The following is a 23,586-nucleotide window of genomic DNA, read 5'->3' on the forward strand; positions in this document are numbered from 1 at the left end:
ATTAACATATAAAAGTAAAGCACAGGGTTATGGTGGTATATTGACCTGGTTAGAAAACTGGTTGGTGGATTCGAAACAAGAGGTGGAATAAATCTGCCTTTGTCTGAATGGCAGCATATGGAATACCACAGTGATCAGTGATGGCTATCCACTATATGTTAATGATTTGGATGTGGGAACTAAGTTAATATTTCCAAATTTACAGATGACACAAAGTTGGATGTGAGGGTGATATGTGGAGGATGCAGTGTGATTTGGACAATCTGAGAGAGTGGGTAAATGATGTCACATCCAGTATTGTGTGGATAAATGTGAGGTGATCCACTTTGGTCATGAAGGGAGATTATTATCTGGCAATAAATTGAGTGAATGGAATATGTAGATGCTGAGAGAAAGCATACAAGTGCAGCAGGCATTAAAGAAGAAAAATTGTATGTTGGGCTTTGTAGCAAGAAGATTAGAGTGTAGGAATGGGGTAATTTGCTGCAGGTATGGGGCCTCAGTGAGACCGCGCCTGAGTACTATGTGCAGTTTTGGTCTCCTTATATGAAGAAGGATGCTCCTGCTATGGAGGGGATGCACAAATGATTTACCAGACTGATACCTGGAATGGCAGGACTGATGTATGAGGAGCCTTTGAATGAGTTAGGATCATACTTCTACAAACCTAGAAAATTCTAACAGGACGAGATAGGGTAAATGCAGGCAGGTTGTTAGCGATGGTCGGTGACTTCAGAGTGAGGAGTTACACCCTAAGAATATGAGGTAAACTATTTAGGACTAAGATGAGGAGAAATTGCTTTATCCAGTGAGTGGTGAATTTGCTACTACAGAAAACAGTGAATGACTTCAAGAAGGAGTTGGATCTAAAACTTGGGGATAATGGACACAAAAGATGTAGAGGAAGGTGGGAACAGGTTATTGAGTTGGATGATTAGTCATGATCTTAATGAATGTCAGAGCATGCTTGATGGGCCAGTGAACACTTCATCCCATTTTCTATTGTTTCTGTCCTCTCCCCTCTTTGAGTCCAGTTCTGCACTACCTTTCAGAATCGCTATCCCAATTCCTGTCTCCGTATTGAGACTAAATTGTCATCTGTTCACACTCTTAGCACAGGATGGTGCTATCATTACCCTGTCTCCAAGTTATTATTAGTCAATTTTTCAGTTGGAGCTCGGTGGGAATGACATTGACCACTATTGTAATGGAAAATTTAAAATATGCAGTTGCGGACATTAAGTTCCCAGAGATAATTGCAGTTTGCTTGCGTTTTGATTTAATCTCTCAAAGTTAATTTAAAGAATGATAAAGTAAGCTTTTCAAACTAAGAAGGCTCAGATATATTTTGAAATGGATATCTGGAATTGTGGTTTGAAGATCTGAAATATTAAAATAAAATTGTTTCTTCTGTTTGGTAAAGAATGTTGACATCAAATTGTTTCTTGATAATGTTTATGTATGCTTCAGTTGCAGGTGAGAAAGTACATGCATTAGGTGATCTAGGGAATTGTCTCTGAGCACTGCACCTGCAATGCACATTTGTGTAATGTTGCTATTTGACAATGCTCATGTTATTATTGAACCAAATTTATACATACTCAGTTTCTTAAATTCCCCAGTGTACATATTAACGATAATTGTTATTATCTCGCACATAATCCACCTGTGAGTTTGAGATGTGAAGATGAAAACAAAAATCAGTTCCATCCTGCTCGCAGTGACTTGTTATAAGTTGCTTTGACAGGTTAACATAGATGACATTCATTTGCATCGCAATGCCCCTTTTTTTCTGTTGTTAAATTGCTGTCCATCAACTTCCTCCATCTGACCTCAGTTCCTGTTGTCTCTGCCTCTGGAAAAATCACCATTCGGTTCATACAGAAACCTAAGCATATAGTCTTTGGAACACCATTGATAACCACGCTCCTATCTTCACTTTCGATACTGTACTTCCTATTGAAATTCTCTATCTGGTTGTCACATCTTGTATGGCTTATTACTGCTGTCTTTGTTCTTTTCTCCTCACCCAGCTTGACTAACTATTGATGCAGGCACCTTTTTGTCCAACCTGGAACTTTGGTTCTGTAATATGCTTTCTTTGAGCTCATCTTTGTGTTAATCCTCTTGTGCTCCTTTGTCCCTGTTTCTACCAAACCACTGATTATCTAGAAGAGAAACAGAAAATGTTGGTGGAACCTGACATGTTTGGCAGCGTCTGTGGACAGAAAAATTTAGTTCACCCTTTGAGTCCAGTATCCCTATGTCAGACCTGAGTTACTCCACAGTTCATTTCCGTTTCAGACATCCAGTATCTGCAGTTCTTTGTTTAAATTATATCACTGACCCTTCAGCGTCTCCTGTTGTCCTTTGTGCCAGCTGTTATTGTCAATGGTTCTCTCTCGTCAGGTACTGTCCTCCTTTATATCTGGTATCCTTGTCTCCTTTCTCTAAAAGTAAAACTACTCTCTCTGACATTGTCAGTCTTTGCAAACCAGTGTCCCATTTCTAACATTTCTTTCCTCTAGAACCCCCAACTTGTTGCTTCCCAAGCCACGCTCACCTTTGCTGGAACACCAGTCAAGGTTCTATTCATATCACAGTATCACAAGCGATCCCTCCTTGTTCTTTTAATTTGTCAGCAACGTTTAAGCAGTTGATCACGGTTTTCCTCAAATGCCTTTTCGCAACAATCTAGCTAGGTAGAATTGCATGTGCCTTGTTCTATTATCTTTTCAGATAGTTTTAGTGAAACAGCGATGACAGCCCAATAGCAGGAAAATAAACTGTTTGCTTCTTGTGTTTCCCAATCTTTTTTTCTACTCGATTCCGTGCTACCCTCCAAAACATATTTGCATTGATGACACTCTTAAAACCACATTTCTTGAGTCTTTCATTCGTAAATTCTCATGCTGCTTGTTTGACCCGCCTGGCTCAGTACAAATTTTCTCTAGCTAAATATTTTTAAGGGCATTATTGTCTTCTGTCGCCATACAAATCACAATCCCCAGCCACTGAGTCATTCCTGTAACTCAGTTTCTGCAACAATTTGTAACTTTGGTATTGCATTTTGCCACTATTTGAAATTCAGATCGTTTCACCAGGCTGCTGACTTCTGCCATTGTAATGTCATCCATGTGTTTATTTAGTTCATTTGTTGAAAGCCTCCTTTGGCTAAAGTTGACTATTTGATCTCATTTGTAAACTGTTGGTGTCTTAACATATACCAAGTCTCTGGTGCTTGTTGGCTACATTGACTCTGGTTATTTTGTCATCCTTGTTTTCAAATGTTCCAAGAATGTTGCTCTTATCTGTCTAAATCATTGTAGTCACAGGAATTCTTGTGTCTCTGCTGCTCCAATCAGTTTTGAGTAACTCATTCAAATGTATGTATTGGCGAAGGCCTTGATAATCTGCCCTAGTACCTCCTTTTGTGACTTCATTTAATGTTCCTATGAAACACATTGAAACATTTTAGTACAGTTGAGATGAATGAGTCCAGCTTTTTGTAACTGAAGCATTTCAGCCCCCTCTTATGCAGAAAGTTGAGTGATAGTGCTTGTAATGGTATTTCTTTACTTTTGTACTTAAGTACAGTGTAAATTGGGGAGATATGTGGTTATCCATGTAAGCAGGAAAGTAAATACCTAAATGAGTGAACTTGTCTTATTCAGGAAGAACCAATTCTACAGTAAACACTAAAGGTACAACAATGAATTAGGAAGCCTAATGACATATTAGCTTTTAGTACAGGAGAATTATAAGAGGGAGTATGTAGAATAGTGCAGCATAGGAGCAGTCCCTTTAGCCCACCAGGTATTTACCCGTTGTGATGTAATTCTAAACTAATCGCATCTACCTACACATGTGCCTTATTCCTGTATTCCCTACCTGTTCATGTGTCTGTCTAAATACGTATTAAACATTGTCAGTGGAGGTAATAGAACCATAGATTACAACAATGTATTTAAGGTACCTGTCACCCTCTGTTTTAAAAGAAAAGTCTCTCACACCTCCTTTAAAGTTTCGCCCTCTCCCCTTAAACCTATTCTTTCTAATATTTGACATTTCGACACTGGGTAAAAGACACTGACTATCTACCTTATCTATGTCTCATAATTTTGTGTATTTCTATCGAGTCACACATCTGCCTCCGATGCTGTCATGAAAATGACCTGTTTGTCCAGTGTCACCTCGCAAATACACTCTGATTCAGGCAACATAGTGGTAAACCTATTGCACCTTCTCCAAAGCCTCCACATCTTTCCTTTAGAGTGGCAACCAGAACTGCACACAATCCTCCAAATGAGACCTAACTAAAGTTTTACACAACTGCAACATGACTTGCCAACATGTATACTCATGTCTCTTTTACCATCTTATCCACTTGTGCTGCCACTTTCAGGGAGTTATGGACTTGTATGCAGATCCCTCAGTATATTAATGCTTCAAATAGTCCTGCCATTTACTGAATATTTGCCTCTTGTATTTGACCTCCCACATATCACACTTAGCAGATGAAGTGTAATACAGATGTTTCTCTAACTTTCTAATTAGCATATTTTGCTGTATCCTTCCTCATAACTACAAGTCCATCAATTGTTACGGTGGCAGGGAACGAAACAAAGCTTAAAAATTTGTGGGAGCAGGCTCTGTGGGTGGCAGAAAGAGTGCATAGAGGAGACCCAACAATGTTTAAGGATGGAAATGGCATCTATTCATGGTGCAAAATTGAAAAATCCAGATTGAAAGTATAATAATAACCATTTAGATCGAAATTCACCCCTTGTTATTACATTAAAAGAATTATACCAAAATGCTGAATATATGTTTTGCAAAGCAACTAGTCTAAGATAATTGAATTTGATTCCTTTTTAGATGGTGAAGTCAACGTTTTGGATGATATATTGACAGAAGCTCCTGACCAAGACGATGAACTTTATAATCCTGAAAGTGAACAAGACATTACTGAGAAGAAAGGTATCTTTGGTTCTTGGTCTCTGTTTCATGGTTGGTTCCACATTGTTCCTATGAGTTAATATGATTGGGAAACATTGGTTTGTGAGCACGTGGACGTGTAAGCAGTCTGATTTCCATTCTTGCCTCTGCTCGCAAGTTGGAACACAATGCAAACAATATAAAGTTACTGTTTGTAAGTACAGGAAGCATTTGTATGATAGATCTTTAAAATTAAATCTCTGTATGGGATCGCATTCATATTTGAGTGTTGGTAAATCAGGACTCCCAGTCATAATGTTTTGGTTTGCTGCTTAAAATGCAGCTTTTTAATACCCTTGATTGTTAAGGAGATACAAGATCTTATGTCCTGATTCACTATTAATTAATGAAAAGAAAAGTTTAATTTAGATAACAAATTGATTTTAAATTAAAATCTGGCGATTTTTATGTGCCTCACCATTTTTTGGATTGCTTAGCATTTGTGATCTCATTGCATCAGTTTTTACATTGTATTTCTACGTGATGGACAAACTTACAGCCCAGTCACAATCTATTTAGTGTGCATGCTTGGCTTATCAATCTATTGACAAAATTCTACTTTTGATTGCACTATACCTTTATTAGATGTTCTGAAAGTTACTTAATGTGATTTAGGTTGTTAAACTAATAATGATGTTGCATGACATGAGACCATACATTCCTGAAGAAATTGTGAGAGCGCATGCATTATTTATTCATTTTTTTTGTTTAGGCGTTATGAAGTTGCTTTATAATGGAGCTATTATGTGCTCACTTTTTGCAGTGCCTTTAGCTCTTTGTTTCTTTTGCTTGTTATGGTGATTATTTTTTAAGATGTAAAGGATGTTAATCTTCTCTACTGAACAGCATCAAAAAGAAAAAATGAAAAAGAGAGGGCTGACGGTGGTGATGGGAAAAGACAGAAATCTTCAAGTCATTCAATGCGACAAGTTAGCAAAAGGTCAACTTGTCCGTCTGCAGGAGACAACATAAAAGCTTCTATTTCAAAAGGTAGACATGTATCTACCTTTAAAAAGGATGAATATCAGCGATATGAACGAAGTAAAACTGCAAGCACTGACAGAAAGAACCATTCCCAAGGTGGAAGTTCTCGAGAGTCACAGAAAGATCGAACAGATAAAGTGGGAAGCAGAAGAAGAGAGTCAGACAGAAAAATTAAATCAGCAATCCCAGATGGGACAGAAACTTACAACGTGGTAAGGCAAAGCTATATTGTCTGAAATAATTTGTATTTAACTATTTTGTAATTTTTCTGGGGCAAAAGACCAGCCTGTCCTCATTGATATTTACCCACTGTTAGAAGCCATTAGTTCTTGTGCATAGCAATTAAATAGGAGCAAGATGGTTGGCATTGGGCATGTGCAATGATATACAAGTCCTGTCTCTATATATAATTAGCCCATTGTAACCAATTATCTTGAATGAATACATTTGTTTTTGCTACCCTAACACATCTGCAGAATAATATTCTCCAGAGGGTACTTGTAATTAAGGAGATTTGTTTGTCCTTACGGAAGACTGGAGATCAACCCAGTTACAGGTGCAGATGTAGAAGAACCAGAGGAACAAAACAGATGAACAGAGTCAAAGCTCCAGATGAGAAGGGTTTCGAAAAAATCAGGCTAACGAGCAGTTTGAAATGATTTTTGTGGTAAATTGATGGAGTAATTTTGATGCATTATGTATCTTGAAAGAAGGTAGAAAAATTGGTCGTGTTTTGAACTGGAAAAATTTGGAGAAATGGAAAATGTATTCCAGAATTGTGATCAAGTGGTGTTTAATTGTTTAGTACAGTGATGGTTCAGAAGAAACTTAAGCATTCCAGTGTAATTCTCTAGAATTTCTCTACTGTTTAATTTAAACAACTCTGCTTTTTTCCTTATTGTATTTTTTGTAATAAATTAAGTTTTGCCCATGATATCTGAAATGAGGTATATGTTGTACTAACACATTAAGGAATTATGTATCGTTCTTAGGGCTAAAGAAGAAAGTGGAAACAGGGTAGGGTGTTGGGTGATTAGGTGTGATCAGGATTGGGAGAGCAGACTTCAGGGGCCAAATGGCCTACTCCTATTTTCTATGTTTCTATGAATTAAATCATGAGATGTTGATATCTGATTGTTTAAATTATTAACTTTACCAACACCTATATAATATTTGCTTTGGCAGTTCATTGCAGTGCCATGCACATTGTGGTACATGGCTAGTTAACTAGTTATCCATTTCCATTATTTTTGAATTGGTTGCAAAGTTTCTCTTTGAAATACCAGATTTTTATTTGTAAAATCTAATATTATAAAGTGATGGCAGCAACATGGTGCGTATCAGGAGTTGAAACCTGCAGTGTCAAAATTATGATGCATGGCTTGGCAGAATAGTTGACAGTACATGGTGAAAATTGAAAATGTGTTTTGTCGTTAAGGTTTTTATTGCCTACAGATGACTGCAAAGATCTGATTTAATTGCACATATGCAGGCAGTTTTGCTGAACACAACAGAAAATATGAATCAGTTCATAACTTGTAGCAAGAAAGTAAGTATTCCTAAAAGTTTACAAAGCCTAATATTACTGAACAGTTTATGCTACTTTGTCATTAGCTTTCTGAAATTAGCATTTTGCCTTTATGACACCTGGAAGGCTAATACAGCTGCACTTAACAAAGTATATTGACGTTTGGGCACCTTTTTTTATGATCTCATTGTTGCTGACTTTGAACAAATTTCTCTTGCTCGGAAGGTGACTGTGAAGTGTGGAGACTTAGTTCAACTTGTGAATTCTTGTTGGTGGTTTTAAAAATATGTTTGTTTTTCAATATGTAAATGACATTAAGGGGATATGCTTTTGAAAGTGTCATGTTGTCCTTAACGGTTGCCCTTCAACTTAACAGGATGAAAACAAATTTGAGCTGAAGAGCATATCAGATTCAGACCCAGTATGTGTTTTAATTATATTCCCCAATGGTGTTGGGTGTGGTGACTCGGCATGTTATTTTATAGCAATATGTGGTCATACTTGCAAGGAGCGCTTGCTGTGGGCAGAGTATATTAATTTTTTTTCTCCCCCGACTTGTGTATTGCAAACATTGTTCCAGTTAGTTTTTCACTGCTGTGCAAACCCTGACTCCGTTTTTTGTTCCCTGATACATTAGCTGTTACCTTATTGTTTTGATGAAGATATTGTGTTTTAAGAATTTTAAATGTAAATTTTTTATACATTTTATTAAATCTGTACCATTCTTTGTATGCTTAACACTTGTCTAATTGTATATCTGCCTTCTTTATAAAAAATAATTGATATGTTTCTGAAGCTTTGTCTTTAGAACAACTGTGAGAATGCCAAATTTTCAACTTGCAATGCAATATATACTGCAGGAGTAAAGAGATGTCAAGTGGTAACTGACTCTGGTTGAGGTATTGCCACTGACCATGTAATCAGTGTACATAAGTGTACCCTGCTTCCAGGTAAATTTAAATTTTGAAGATACTTTGTGTAGTTTGCAGAGAACAGGTCCCTGCGCGTGTCGTTTGTAGCAAACATAAATGAGCCACATTTTGAGCCGATTTAAATTGGTTAATTTAGATGGAAGCATAGTCTGAATTGTTTTTGTTGTCCAAACGTGGAATCCCTTCTCACAGGTATTTTGAGAGACGGTTTGTTGAGTATAATATACTCGGTCTGTTGTGAACAGCCAAGGAACACATTTGATTCAATCAACCAATCTTTAGGGTGTTTTTCCTGTGTACCTGGCATTGTACCAGCATTGAGGTTCTTATTCAAATTGCACAGTAATGCAGTAGGTAGGGGTGTTTCGGACTGACAAAAGCATCCCCTTGGAACTCCCTCTGGATTCAGTGTTTTTTGATGGAATGAGCCCTCGCCCAATACCACATACGTATTTACAACATTTAAATGCTCTGTTTGCAGTATTCAAGTTAAAGGATTCTTAAAATCCGAATGATCTTCAATAGAATCCCAGCAATTTGGTTTCTTTACAAACTCTGAGCAGTAACTGTGCATTAAAACAACCTTGCCGAACAATTGCTGTCCTGATCACTTGGTTGTTTGGCCAGACTCTCAAACAGGCCAAAGTTTACCACCTCTGCAACTCAAAAGTATGTTATCTACCTCAAGGTAAGATACATTAAGGACAAAAGTGTAATAGGGAGAGATTAGGGCCTCTTAAAAAGGCAGCCTAGCCGATATGTCTGGAAAGATAGGAGATGGGGGAGGTAATAAATGAGTATTTTGCATTGGTGTTTACTGTCGCAAAGTCTATGGAAATAGAGAACTGGGGAAATAAATAGCGATATCTTGAAAAATGTCCATATTACAGAGGTAGTGGTGCTGGATGCCTTAAAATGCATAAAGGTGGATAAATCCCTGGGACCTGATCAGGTGTACTCTAGAACTCTGCGGGAAGTTAGGAAAGTGATTGCTGGGTCCCCTGCTGAGCTATTTGTATCATCGATAGCTACAGATGAAGTGCTAGAAGACAGGAGGTTGGCTAACATGGTGCCAGTATTGAAAAAAGGTGATAAGGAAAAACCAACGGACTGTAGACTGGTGAGTCTGACATCAGTAGTGCGTAAGTAGTTGGAAGGGATTTTAAGGGGCGGGATTCACATGTATCTGGAATTGTAGGAATTTATTAGTGATAGCATGGCTTTTCCACAAGGATTGGTGCTGCGCCCACTGATTTTCATCATTCATTTGGATGATTTAGAGTTAAACATAGAGGTATAGTTAGTAAGTTTGCCGATTGACACCAAAATTGGAGGTGTAGTGGACAGTGAAGGAGGTTCCCTCAGAATACAATAGGACCTTGATCAGATGGGCCAATGGGCTGAGGAGTGGTAGATGGAGTTTAACTTGGGTAAATGTGAGGTATTGCATTTTGGAATAGCAAATCAGAGCAGGACTTCGACACTTATTGGTAAGATCCTGGGGAGTGTTGCTAAACAAAGAGACCTCAGAATGCATGTTCATAGTTCCTTAAAAGTGGATTCCCAAACAGACAGGATAGTGAGGAAGGTTTTTGGTTTGTTTGCCTTTATCGATCAGTGCATTGATTATAGGAGTTGGGAGGTCATGTTGTGGCTGTACAGGACATTGGTTAGACCACTTTTGGAATACTGTGTGAAATACTGGTATCCCTGCTATAAGAATGATGTTGTGAAACTTGAAAAGATTCAGAAAAGATTTACAAGAATGTTGCCAGGGCCGGAGGATTTCAGCTATAGGGAGAGGCTGAAGCTATTTCCTTTGGAGCGTCTGAGGCTGAGGGGTGACTTTACAGCAGTTTATAAAATCACGCAGGGCATGGAAAGAGTGATAACCAAGGTCTTTTCCCTGGAGTGGGGGAGTCCAGAGCTAGAGTGCCTAGGTTTAAGGTGAAAAGGGAAAGATTTAAAAGGGATCCAAGGGGCAACATTTTTATATAGAGAGTGGTACATGTGTGAAACAAGCTGCTGGAGGAAGTGGTGGAGGCTAGTACAGTTACAACATTTAAGAGGCATCTGGATGGCTACATGAGTCGGAAGGATTTAGAGGGATATTGGCCAAATGCATGCAATGGGGGTAGATTAATTTAGGATATCTGGTTGGCATGGATGAGTTGGACCAAAAGGTCTGTTTTCATGCTGTACATTTCTGATTCTGATTTGCCCTGGAACATTAAGTTAATTGTTTTGTTCTGCTACTAGACAGTGATACCTTGAATTCTGCTTTCCAATATAGGATCCTGCTGTTAATCCTGAGTAATTTCATGTCTGAAATTCGGTGTGATGTCTATTTGTCCCAATGATTGTATCAAACTGCCCTATTGCTTTGACTGTTTGCGATATTTTTATTGTATAAGTTTTGACCATCACTTGCAAGGTCTGCGTTTACTCCCCATCTCTATGCTTTTGCACTATATGGACTGCTATGCCATTTCAGATGTAAGGCAAGAACTGACCATACTGTGTGGGTTAGGTTAGGATAGCAGATTCCTTCTCTAAAGTGAATCCAATTGGTTTTTGACAATTGATACTTCCCTGGCCACTGAGCAGCACCAGATTGAACAGTTAATTAAATTCAAATCCACCAGCTGACATGGTGGGATTTGAGCCTTCCTTCCCTAGAGGATCGTCCTAGGTCTCTGGATTCCTTCCCACACCCCCACCATACCACCAAGTACAGTCCACAGTCAACTAGGCCAGACTTAGAACAAAATGCAAAGCATCTACTCTTAAATGTTTGTATGATGTCATGCTGATAGCCAGCCTAATCAAATCAGTTCAGCTTGACATGTGGCTCATTAATAACACCACAGGAGTGATATGCCTTAGTACTGTCTCTGCAAGCACTGTCCCCTTTTTGAGATATCTGTGTTGCACAGCAACATCTCAGCCATCAGCAAGCCCTTTCTGTTGTAATATAAATTGTTGTGGAAATTTGAAATTTGGTATTCCTGCATTTGTCTCGCTAAATGTAAGTCAAAGCTTCAGCAACATCTTTCCCTTTTTAAGAAGTGTTGTAAATTATTGGTTATGGGTAAAGTAGTTTTTTTTGCCAGATATTGTGGATTGTTATATGTATTTTTGATCTTTTTAAAGTGTAGAGGAGGTCCCTGATTTATGAATTTCCAACTTAATGAAAGCTTGTGCATGCAAACACCTATCTCATATAGGGCCATAATTTTCAAGACCCGATATAAGCATTTCCTGTACTTGTGAATGGCTCCTTTAGATTCTTTTGCATTGTAATTTCACATGCACACAAATAAGCTTGCAAATGGACTTTGGGGACTACCTGTATTAAAGTTATTCGCTTAGAATGTTAAGTCTGATACAAAATAAAGAAAATACAATTTTTGAGGCACTTGGGTTTAATTCCAAGGATGTAATTTACAATTTGCTGAGCATTGGGCCGTTAATGCTTTCAAGTCAATTTTGCCAATTGTAGAGCATTCATTTTTGTTATATTTTGAATCAAACGATTTTTTTTACACAATGAAAACACTATTAATATTAATAAATTGTATGTCTTGATGCTATATATTTTTCACAAACTATTTAATCAACTATCTGCTTTTAATGCAGGTGGCTTTACGTAATCTTGAGAGTATGAAAGTGCATAGAACAAGTCATTCTTCTAAAGAAGAAATTCAGTCCGATTATCAGTCTGAAGCTGATGTTGAAACTGAAGGCAATACTTCATCTGAAGAGCAAGAAAATCAAGATGAGACAGTAGACATTATGATACCTGATGATGATGATGCTGAGGAAGAGAAAGAAGGAGAGGAGGATGAAGAGGAGGAAGAAGAGGAGCAGGAAGAGGAGGAGGAGGAAGAGGAGGAGGAAGAAGCAGAGGAGGAAGAATATGAACAGGATATATCTGAACAGGATGATTTCAGAGAAAGAGATCCAAGAGAAAGCAAGGAAGAAGGTCACGAGCAGGATTACGATACACGTAGTGAAGCCAGTGATTCTGAATCAGAGTCTGTCTCATTTACTGATGGAGAATCTGTTACCAGATCTGGTTCTGATGCATCAGGTATGTTACATGGCTGTAAATGCAAGTTTGGCATTTAACTTAATGTAAAATCCATTCATTTTGCTTATATTTATTGCTGGAAGGTTCGTGTTTTCAGTTTCTGTTTGAAAAGTTGGAAAATCTTAGTTTAGAAAGCTGACCTTAAAATCACTGCAGTGTAGGAATTGTACCCATTTGGAAATCTACAATTAGACATTCTGACTGGATTTTGTTTTTAAGATCAGTAGTTTCCAGATCTGTTTGTGAATGTACCAGTTCTTATCTAATAGATAGGCACAACATGAAAATGGATTCTAGTGAGGGAGAAATGAAATTGTACCTACTTCTATGCCATGCAGCATTCTGAGACAATGAGTGTGTATGGTGCTGGGAAAGCACAGCAGGTCAGGCAGCGTCTGAGGAGCAGGAGGATTGACGTTTTAGGCAAAAGCCCATTCCTGGTAGTGCCTGACCTGCTGTTCTTTTCCAGCACCACACTGTTGACTCTAATCTCCAGCATCTGCACTCCACACTTTCACCTTCTAAGAAGATGCATCAACTTGTGTCCTAATCTGTGTTTTTCTTTTAGCTAGTATTTTCAGTTGTGTTCACTGAAGCTTACAATTTGATAGTAAAACTCACTTGTTTTGTGACTTATGGCAATGAGATTAATCAGAATTACAATATAATACACATAGAAAGATGGTCCCTTTTTTGTTTGTCGGGGAGTGGGAATAAGTGCCAAATATACAATGATTGAGGGGGTTGAAAATTGGAAATATGAGATTGGCCACTATACTCATTAATATAGTGGACAATTTGGTTGGTGAGGCTGGACTGATGCACAAGAGAGGAATATTATACAGATGAAGCTACTTAATTGCAACCACTTGGTGTAACCTACAGATTATGATAAAACAGGAAATTCTATAATGTTTTGGTGTGTAATTTTGCCTACGTTTTTCCACAGAATTCTATAGTATTCTTGTTAGCGTTAACTTTTTAGTGGGCAGCAATTAAATTGAACTTCCTGAACCTCCTGTGGTTAAACTAGTTAAGAAGTAGTTCCTAACAACATCAACCATCTTGGTTTGCATATTTAACTTACCTGGTTCTCATTCTGTCCCCATGTTAATTAAATTGTCTTCTGTGTTTTTGAAAATTCTCGAACCTTGGGTTCAGATATTCCTCTGTATCATCATTTTTTGTTTTGCATCATAATTCCTTCACAGTTCAATTTCCTCATACTGTGGCGGGCCACTTTCTTTATTGGGCAGATGCAGAGTGACATCCCTCTATTCTGCCCAGTAATGTGCTTTAACCAGAGCTTCGGCAAAGCACTTGCTGCATGACCTTTGCACTTTTGTTTCCTACATTTGCCAATCTGTGGCTTTATGACTACTGTCAAATCGTGTTGTGAATATGTGCATTCTTGGAACTGGACTAAGGCTATTCAAACTATCTTTTATAGACCAGGAGTCATTCAAATAATAATTCTAGGCTAAATTTGAGCCCAATGTTAGAGGTGAAAAATTATTTTTTACACTTTGCCAGACCTTGTTTTTTAAAGTTAGCTTTGGAGATATGACATTTTTCCCATTTAATAAGTGCTGTATTCCTGAAGACCTAAATAATGTATCAGGCAAGTAACCAAAACATTCCATACATGAGCATGGAACAGTACTTTCCCTATTCTGCAGCAGTGTTTGGTTTCTCAGCCATATCATTGTTAATGTAATGTTGGTACTCCACCAGTGGGAGCAATGTAATTAAAGCAACAACTTTTGTTTTGTTAACTGAACAGTTCAATTGAAACACAAAATTTCATGGCAAAACAAGGATTTATAAAATTGGTTAATCTTAGCTTCGGTTTTTTGTTTTAAATTGGCTCTGTAATAATGTGAAGACACCGTATATTTTCAAGCCCGTAAAAGCGCTAGAGTGCAGAGTATGTGCCTAGCTGCCGATATTGGACTCTGAAACAGTATGGCTCAGTTTATAAAAACTTTATTGATCTGTAATTTTCAACAGGTCTAGACCAAATTTAGTGGAATTTTCAACCCCCATCATCATACTGCAGTCTGTGATTCTTAGATTCATTAAATAGAATTGTTACAAATTAACTTTTCTTCAGACGATGAGACAGATAAAAAGGAGAAGAAAAAGCGATCTAGAGACATTTCTCCAATTGTGTTTGATAGGAGTGAAAGCTCAGCATCCGATTCGTATGCAGGTATGTTTTGTGTTTCATTTGGAACTTGTTGTGTATGGAGCTTAAACAGCAAGGGCCTAATGGGTTTTGTGTACTATAATGCAGGATCAGAGAAGAAACATGAGAAGCTGTCATCATCTGTGCGTGCAGTTCGTAAAGGTATGGAAACGACTAGCTTAGAGGTTAGCATAAGGCAGCACGCTCTCAATGTGCTGTTGAAAAGCTTGAAAAGCAGCTGATAGGTTAAGTGTCATACTCAACATCTATGGCTTTTATGCACTCAGGTTTAAAATATTGTATGTTTTGTTTACTGAAGTTGCAGTGCTTCATAATTTATAAACCTCAACTGTAAACTGGCAGTTTAATAGTCAAAGGAAATGTTGCTAAATTGCATTGGCTGATTTCTGTCACTTCTGATGGACAGCATTCAATGTAAACCTCAATAAGGACACTGCTAATTCTCGGTGCAAGTGCAGAAATTCTTTTATTTTAATTTAGATTATTTCAATTACTCAGTCTGTGGAGCATCGTTCAGAATGTATGTCTTGGGCTAATATTCTAATGACACTGTTGTTAGCCCAGCTGTAATGACACTTTTCTCATGGCAGCTTACTAATGCAGATATTGTTCAGGTGATTTATTTGAGGTGATTGCTGTCTAAACATTGGGGATTTTACTCTACTATGAATTTCATGTATCCTCTCTGCTCCTGTCGTGGAGAAAATGTAGAGAATCACCAGGAGACGCAGAGTATTCTTCAAGGAGTAGGTCTTTTATTGCAAACAAAAAACCATCACACACAGAAAGCAAATTCTTGAATGCCCCCAAACCTCATGGTCCGTGGCTCTTTATACCTTTTATTTAATCATGTGAAGACACCCTATAAGCTTGCCCAACTATGTTAATCAGAATTACCTTACTCCAGCTATACAATAAACCAGTGATGTTAGTTCCCATTATCTCTTCTACTTCTGCCACTATGGCTTGTCCTACATTCTACTTGATATTATTCTAATGTCATGATTAGATATTTTACTGTCACCTCTGCCACAATGATCTCCCATCTTAGACTAACCTGTCATGATGAGATATTTAGCTATCTCATCTACCACAAAGGCCTCCTGTCCCAAGCTGACCATACAACTACTGATTAGATATTTATTGTCAAGGGTCTTAAGCAGGCTGACTCTACCAATTATTAATTAGATATTTATTGTCAAGTCCTAAATATTTATTGTCACGCCCTGTCCCAACCTGCCATGATGATATTTAGCAGGTGAGGCTGACTTTACCAACTGTTGTTATCTCATCCCACCATAGTGACCTTTCAGCCCCAACCATACTCTGCTAATTGGTGTAGGAGCATTCCACTATTCTTATCCCATCCTGCCACAGTGACCTTTTGACTAGTGTAGCATTCCACAGACACCTTGCAACAGATCGCCAATGGTCTTTGTGCTTTAGCCCTTCCCATGCTTTCATGCTCTTTATTTTCCAAACTCCCTTCTGCACAAACTGTAGATTCTTCAACATGATTGTACAACTGTCTCTTGAAGTCGTTGGCCAGTATTAGCGTGTCATGAGCTTGAGTTCTCAAGAAATATTGCTTATCTATTACCAAATGAATGAATTTTAAAATAGGGGTTCAAGAAATTGTGTAGCATTGCAACGTGTGGGTTATAGTTTAAAGGCTTTGGAGTAACTCCTGCATTCTGAACTCTAGAAAAAGAGCTTGAATATTGTAATTAACCTTTTTTATGCTTTAAGTCATCTTGTTCTGTTTCCTCTTGCTAACAATATACTGTTCTAACTGAAAATATTGTTTTGTAATCAATGTTATTTTTGCCAATTCTTGAAAGAGGATAGGGCTGCAAAACTAAAACTAATTAGATTTTGTCTTTGCTTTTATTGATCATTTTATTGAACTGCCATAATTGATGTACTTATGTGGTGAGATTAACAGTAGCTATTATGGCCATGTTGCACCCTGCTCTTGGTTATTTTTTCAATTGGTTGTTACATTGTCTTGGATTCACAGCTTTTGATTTCACAGCATTTCCAAGTTGGCTGTTACTAAATTGAAATATTGCTATAATAAATCAGTTTTTTTTGTAGAAATGATGACCAGTTTTAAAAATTTGTTTTCAATCCTTTTCATTAACATGGCACCTTAGATTTCTTTTGAGGAGTTGTAAATACCTTGTTAAGGTGAACCAATTGCATTTGACATTAAGTAGTATTACATTTCATAAGTTAACTCAAATTTCACAAACGTGGCTGACAACATTTAATAACTTTTACATTGAATTTGTTTGCAACTCTTTAGATTTGACTGTGGCAGAGAAATTGCACATTTCTTTCGAAAATCAGCTTGATGTTTGTTTAAGTCTAGTCTGTTGGGACATGAAGTTGCCCTGGTAGATTGTAAACACTGTTGAGAATATGGAGCTGGAAAAGCGAAGCCAGTCAGGTAACATCCGAAGAGAAGAGAAGAGAATCGATATTTCAGGCATAAGCCCTGCATCAGGAATGAGACTTGTAGGCCGGTGCTGAGAGATTAATAGGAGGGGGTGGGGTTGGGCGGAGTTGGTGGATGAAGGTCAGAGAGAACATGATAGGTCAGAGGGGCAGTGATGGAGGGGTCTGGAGAGTGGTGCCAAGTTCGAGGCTTGGGACTGGGATAATGTGGGGGGAGGGGAAATGAGGAAACTATTGAAATTCACATTTATCCCGTGTGGTTGCAGGGTCCCAAGGCGGAATATGAGGCGCTCCTCCTCCAGGCGTCGTGGTGGAGGAGGCCCAGGACCTGCATGTTGTTGACTGAGTCGGAGGGGGAGCAGAAGTGTTTGGCCACGGGGTGGTGGGTTGGTGGGTACGGGTGTCCCTGCGATGTTTTCTAAAACGATCCGCAAGAAGGTGTCCTGTCTCAGAGATTGTAAACACTAGTTGTTGCATTGGGAGTGGTAGAAAGCTGGCAACAAGAAAAATTGCTAAACAATACTTAAATAACCTTGCTGAAAATAGTAGCTATTCTATGTATTATTTTGTAATTGTCAGCTTCCATGGTTGATACTATTGGTGTGGAACTATGGAAGCAGGTTTAATGCTATCAAAATTGACAAGCCATCTAGATTCAAACTGTTTATTTTAACAAGTTTGTGGCTGCAAATATATTACCTTCTTTGTACAGTTTGGCTTCAATTTCAAACCCAGTTTTTTAAAATTCAGATTCTAACACAATTGATCCAGTAAACTTGCCAACTTTCTTGCATTTCTAAGGAAGAATGCTTTTGGCAATATCAACTATGGAAATGATGGCTGGTGTTATTGACGATTAGAAATATGGTAAGGATGTGATCACAAATTGAGGTTTAATTATGCTTTTAATGTTTAAAATGCAGCTTTAGTCCACTGAGTTTACTTGTGTATGTTACTTTCATGTTAAATAATTGGGGCCTGTTCATAATATTTGTTAATTCTTTGCACATTTTAGATGGTGTGTAGCCAGCTGCATATCTTGACCATATAGGTCAACCCATTTCGTATGTGGGGAGTTTTCCCTGTCAACAAAAAAAACATAGATTTACAGGTAGTGTAGAGAGATGACCTCTAAGTTGTAGCAATGTTCTGTCCCTTTATTTTCTAGTGCAGTAGTGAACTTTCACTTGAGTGGGTTCATATCAAGGAGATTATTCGCAAACGTACAAGCCAGAAGGAGATTGTTCCATTCTGCTGATGTTCTTCAAATGAGTAATCGTGAATACTTCCAACTTTGTTTTTTGTCCTTAATTTATGATGGCTGTCAAAAGTTTGTAGTTCAGAATTGTTTCCCTTGGCTGTCTTGGAATTTCAGCAAGTGTGTTTGATTTTATTTCATTTTGAACTTTTACAGCTGATATGAAGAACTTATTCAAATTAATTACTTATAGCACCACAAGGACTGCTTTGTTCTGTTGTACTGCACCTCTGACTTTTCTCTTCAAATAATCCTGACAGTTCTTTCATTAAAATTGCTTTTCAATATTGAACGGTAGCATATGCATTATTTACGTCCTGGTACAAAGTCAACGTATCTGAACAGAAGTCGTCAAACATAATAAGTCTGCAGTTGTTAATGCTGCTATTTGCAATCAAGTAATTTTTTGTTTGCGTTTTTACAGATCAAACTAGTAAACTGAAGTATATTCTTCGAGATGCACGATTTTTCCTCATAAAAAGCAATAACCATGAGAATGTATCCCTGGCAAAAGCAAAGGTATTGTCTTGTGTACTGGATATTACTGAAATGAACCCAACTGTACTTTGCACAGCATACACAAACTTTGTGTTTTAACGTTGGTTGTGTTTGCCTCTAATTTGTGAAGTTAATCAGTTTGTGTATGGTATCTAACATTTTCTGAGTTCTTGTGTTCTCAATTTGTATATGTTTATAAGTACTAAGTTGTCTCTGTAGTGTTCTGGCCAGTCACTGAAATTTGATGGTCATTGTTATAACATTTGTGCAATCATTTTTAATTTGGATCTTGCACCTAGTTCACAATGTTGGATTCAGGCCATACTCAGAGGTGGCAGTTATCTCTGGTTTTGTTCCTGTTATGATGACAGTATGGCAATGACTGAATTCAGCCTGAAGGACAAAACTAAAAGAAGTGGTTGATCCCTTCAACTGGCTCATCTTGCAAGATTGAAAGTTGCCTTTTCTACAAGTCAAATCTAAATGTGCCACGTGGCGAAAATAGTAGTATGGGTGCTAGTCTGAGCCAGACATAAAGTGCTAGCTTCATATAAGCCAACTGAAGTGAGAGAAATAGCATAAAAGTAGTGTAGAGACTAGTCACATGTCATCCAATCTGTTTGAACTACAGTCCCTCAGATTGGTTAACATTGACACTTTGTAACATGAATTTGTCACAGTAGGATCTTGTGCTGCAGCTGATTTAGCTTGATCATGCGTAATGAATGCTGGTACATTTACTCTCCAGAATTAGGGTTCTGTATTGATTCCCTTGTACTGTCTGCCCTTAGTCCAGTAACTTTTCAAAATACATCTGTCACAGATACTTAATTCTGGCTAGCCAGAAGTTCCACATTCAAACAGAAATCTATTCCCAAACTTCTAATGTCATTGCAGCTGTCAATTGCAGTGAGTGTTTCAATTTCTGGCTTTCATGATTTGAGCTATTGTCTTTTCATTTTGTCTGTGGTTTCTTTTGGTTTTGCTCTTGTGCATTAAATACCATATACAAAATAGAGATCATTTAAAATCTGCTTGTTCAGTTAACTGAGCTGTAATCACTTTATCAGCATTTTGGCAAGACAGTGCTTTCATTTAAAACTGAATAATTGACACTCAGCGAAATATTCGTTTTCTTAATGTGAATCAAATAAAGCTTTTAAAAATAATTTAAGAACAGTATAACAATGGGAGTACAGGTATACATTGTTAGTCTTCAATGTCTTCCTTATTAGCGAGTTTGGAACAGATTGTAGCTCAGGTTGAGGTTCTGGGTGTAAGATTGCTCGCTGAGTCGGAAGGTTCATTTTCAGGTGTTTTGTCACCCTACTGGCTAACATCATCAGTGAACCTCCAGTGAAGCACTGGTGTTATGTCCTGCTTTCTATTTGTGTTTAGGCTTCCTTGGGTTGGTGATGTCATTTCCTGTTGTTTTTCTCAGAGGGTGATGGATAGGATCCAAATTGATGTGTTTGTTGATAGAGTTCTGGTCGGAATGCCATACCTCTAGGAATTCTTGTGCCTATCTGTTTGGGTTGTCCTAGGATGGATGTATTATCACAGTCAGAGTAGTGACCTTCCTCACCTGTGTGTAAGGATACTAGTACAGTGAGTCATGCCTTTTTGTGGGTTGGTTGTTCTTGGTACCATGATTGCCACAAAACCCCAGAACCCTAATTCTGGAGAGAAAATGTGCCAGCATTCTTTACGCATGATCACCACAAAACCCCAGGAACCCCATCCAAAAGAAAGATATAAATAGAAAGCAGGAGACAACAGCTTCGCTTTGCTTCCCTTGGAGGTCGCCACTGATGATGTTACCTAGCCAGGTAATGAAACGTCTGGATATCAAACCTACAGCTCAGCGAGCAAACCTACACCCTAAACCTCAACCTGAGCTAAAAACCTTCACAAACCTTGCATTTTGTCTGGTTGTTTGGTTTTGTTGCTGAGAAATCAGAAGACTGAGTTCATTGGCTACCTGTGAATATGCTGTATAGGTGGTTTTCTTTTGCTCTTCGTAGTTCGTTGGTGATACAGTGTGTGGTGGCTCGTTGAAATAATGTTCTAATGCAATTTCTAATGCAATGTTGGGATTATTGCTTCTGTTGTTCAGTGTTTGGTCCGTACGTGTTGTTTTCCTGTAGACCCTGATTTGAAGTTCCCTGTTGAATGTTCGCTCTACTGTGGCATCAAGGAATGGCAGTTTGTTGATTTCCTCCTCTTCTGTGAATTTTATGTATAGTATTGATGGTCTTGAAAGTTTTCCCCGACTTGTTTCGTTTAGCGATGTCAAAGGTGTTAGCCACGTATTGGACCCGTAGTGGGTTGGATGGTTGGCAGAGCAGTTTATTCAAAGGATGGCATTCCAGCTGGAACTCTTATCGACAAGCACATCGATTTGGATCCCACCTATCACCTGATGAGAAAAAAACAGGAAGTGACATCACCAACCCAAAAAAACCTACATGCACAAAGTGGGCCATAACACCAGTGCTACTGAATATGATAAGGGCCCATGGTGTTAGACGCTAGGTGCAAGCATGGGTAGGAGCTTGGCTGTCACACAGAAAGTGGGAATAAAAGGGTCCTCCTTAAGATGGCAACTGGTGACAAGTGGAGTTCCACAAGGCTCAGTGTTGGGACCACAAATTTTCACTTTATTCTTTAACTACCTAGATGAAGGAACTGATGGCATTCTGGTGAAGTCTGCAGACAATACAAAGCTAGGTGGAGGGACAGATGGCATTGAGGAGACAGGGAGGCTGCAGAAGGATTTGGACAGGTTAGGAGAGTGGACAAAAGTGGCAGATTGAGTACACTGTGGGAAAGTGTGAGGTCATGCACTTTGGTAGAAAGAATAGAGGCATGTACTTTTCTCTAAATTGGGAGAAAATTTGCAAATCTGAAGTGCAAAAAAAGTTAGAAGTTCTAGTCTAGGATTCTCTCAAGGTAAACCTGCAGGTTGAGTCAGTAGTTAGGAAGACAAATGTAATCATGGCATTTACTTTGAGAGGACTTGAATATAAGGCTGTAGTCAGACCATATTTGGAGCATTATCTGCAGTTTTGGGCCCCATACCTTAGGAAGGATGTACTGGCTCTGGATCGTGTTCAGAGGAGTTTCATAAGAATGGTCCCAGGAATGAAAAGCTTAATATATGAGGAATGTTTGAGGACTCTGGGTTTATATTTGATGGAGTTTAGAAGGATGAGGGAGATCTAATTGAAACATACAGAATACATGAATGACCTGGACAGAGTAGATGTTGGGAAGATGTTTCCATTGGTAGGAGAAACTAGGGCCCGAGGGCACAACCCTAGAGTAAAAGGAAAACCTTTTAGAATGGAAATAAGGAAAACATTCTTTAGCCACAGAGACTGAGATAGATTCTTGAGGATCAAGGTTTGCAGGGAGAATGGGGTTGTGAAATATATCAGCCTTGATTGAATGGCAGAGCAGACTTGATAGGTTGAACAGCCTAATTTCTGCTCTTTTGTCTTGTGGACTTTGTACTGCTGATATTCCACCAGTGACTAAACTGAAAACTGGTTATCAAATGGGACAGCCCTCGGAAATGTTGTTGAGACTTTATTTTGGAGGATTATCTGTAAATTTTAGTTGTCCTTGTTTGCAGGAATCAGGGAATGGGGAGACATTACAGGAATTGTTTCAGTCAATAATTTTCTTGTTTTGTTAGAATGGTTGTCAAAGATTATACCTGTCCAGTTATCTCCATTGCTGTCAGCAGTGAAGTAAATCTATACTTTCGGTAGCATATCAATGCTGAAAAATCAGAAATATAAATAGAAAATGCTGGAAATATTCAGCAGCTCTTTCAACATTTGAGAGAAAGGAATGCACAGCAGAAATCATAACCTGAGGTGATGCAAGGTCATATCGTGAAAACGTAATGACTTCAGAGAAAGAGTTGCCAGTGCTGTTGAGACTTTCCCCAGCAATCACTGTTCGTTAGTTCACATATTTGCTGTTAAACTTGATCTTAACCATGCAAGTTTTGGATAATTAGTAACTTTAAGGCGCACTTTGACTCTTTTTTTAGGGTGTATGGTCAACACTGCCAGTAAATGAGAAGAAGCTGAACACTGCATTCCGCGATGCTCGGAGCGTTATATTGATATTCTCTGTTCGAGAAAGTGGGAAGTTTCAGGGTAAGAAAATTATATTGGGAAATTGAATACTTTTTTTTCCTGATTAAGTGCTTTTGTGAGAAAGTAGTTTTCTCGTTCATCCAAATCATTTGAGTACTGTTGCAAGGCCAGCATTTATTTCCAGTTCATAGATTCTGATTGACAAACTATTTTTGAAACAGAACGCAATGTTACATCACAATGCAGCTTCTTGAATAATGCCCCCCTTTCTGCTGAACATTGTAAAATGTAGAGTATGCTTCAGCAATCAAGCCTAATGAGCCTTTGTTTGTAATTTCCACTGTTTTGAAAATTTGGGAGAATTGACCGCACAACGATGATACACGCAATGAATGATAAAAGTAAACTGACTTTGAATTAAAGTTGGCCTTGGTGGTATAGTTATCAGATTAAGAGATATGTACATTCAGCAGAAAGTCAGAATCAAATGAATTGTCGTCTTTGCTTACTGGAC

General features: G+C 38.2%; 1 protein-coding gene across 9 annotated transcripts in view; it reads left to right on the plus strand.

Moving 5' to 3' along the window:
- ythdc1 (YTH N6-methyladenosine RNA binding protein C1) overlaps window positions 1-23,586 on the plus strand; it is a 54,783-nt gene that overhangs the window by 2,919 nt on the left and 28,278 nt on the right. For 2 of the 9 annotated variants that reach the window (XM_072589114.1, XM_072589115.1), the window contains exons 2-9: window positions 4,879-4,980; window positions 5,845-6,194; window positions 7,887-7,931; window positions 12,082-12,535; window positions 14,649-14,747; window positions 14,832-14,885; window positions 18,887-18,981; window positions 23,024-23,132. In XM_072589114.1, coding sequence (XP_072445215.1) covers window positions 4,879-4,980; window positions 5,845-6,194; window positions 7,887-7,931; window positions 12,082-12,535; window positions 14,649-14,747; window positions 14,832-14,885; window positions 18,887-18,981; window positions 23,024-23,132 — 1,308 coding nt within the window. Of the gene's footprint in view, window positions 1-4,878; window positions 4,981-5,844; window positions 6,195-7,434; window positions 7,532-7,886; window positions 7,932-12,081; window positions 12,536-14,648; window positions 14,748-14,831; window positions 14,886-18,886; window positions 18,982-23,023; window positions 23,133-23,586 lie in introns of those variants that run through there. The other 7 variants (XM_072589117.1, XM_072589118.1, XM_072589120.1 and 4 more) reach the window with 5 other exon arrangements.

The sequence above is a fragment of the Chiloscyllium punctatum genome, chromosome 2, assembly GCF_047496795.1.
Source record: "Chiloscyllium punctatum isolate Juve2018m chromosome 2, sChiPun1.3, whole genome shotgun sequence".
Lineage (NCBI taxonomy): Eukaryota > Metazoa > Chordata > Chondrichthyes > Orectolobiformes > Hemiscylliidae > Chiloscyllium > Chiloscyllium punctatum.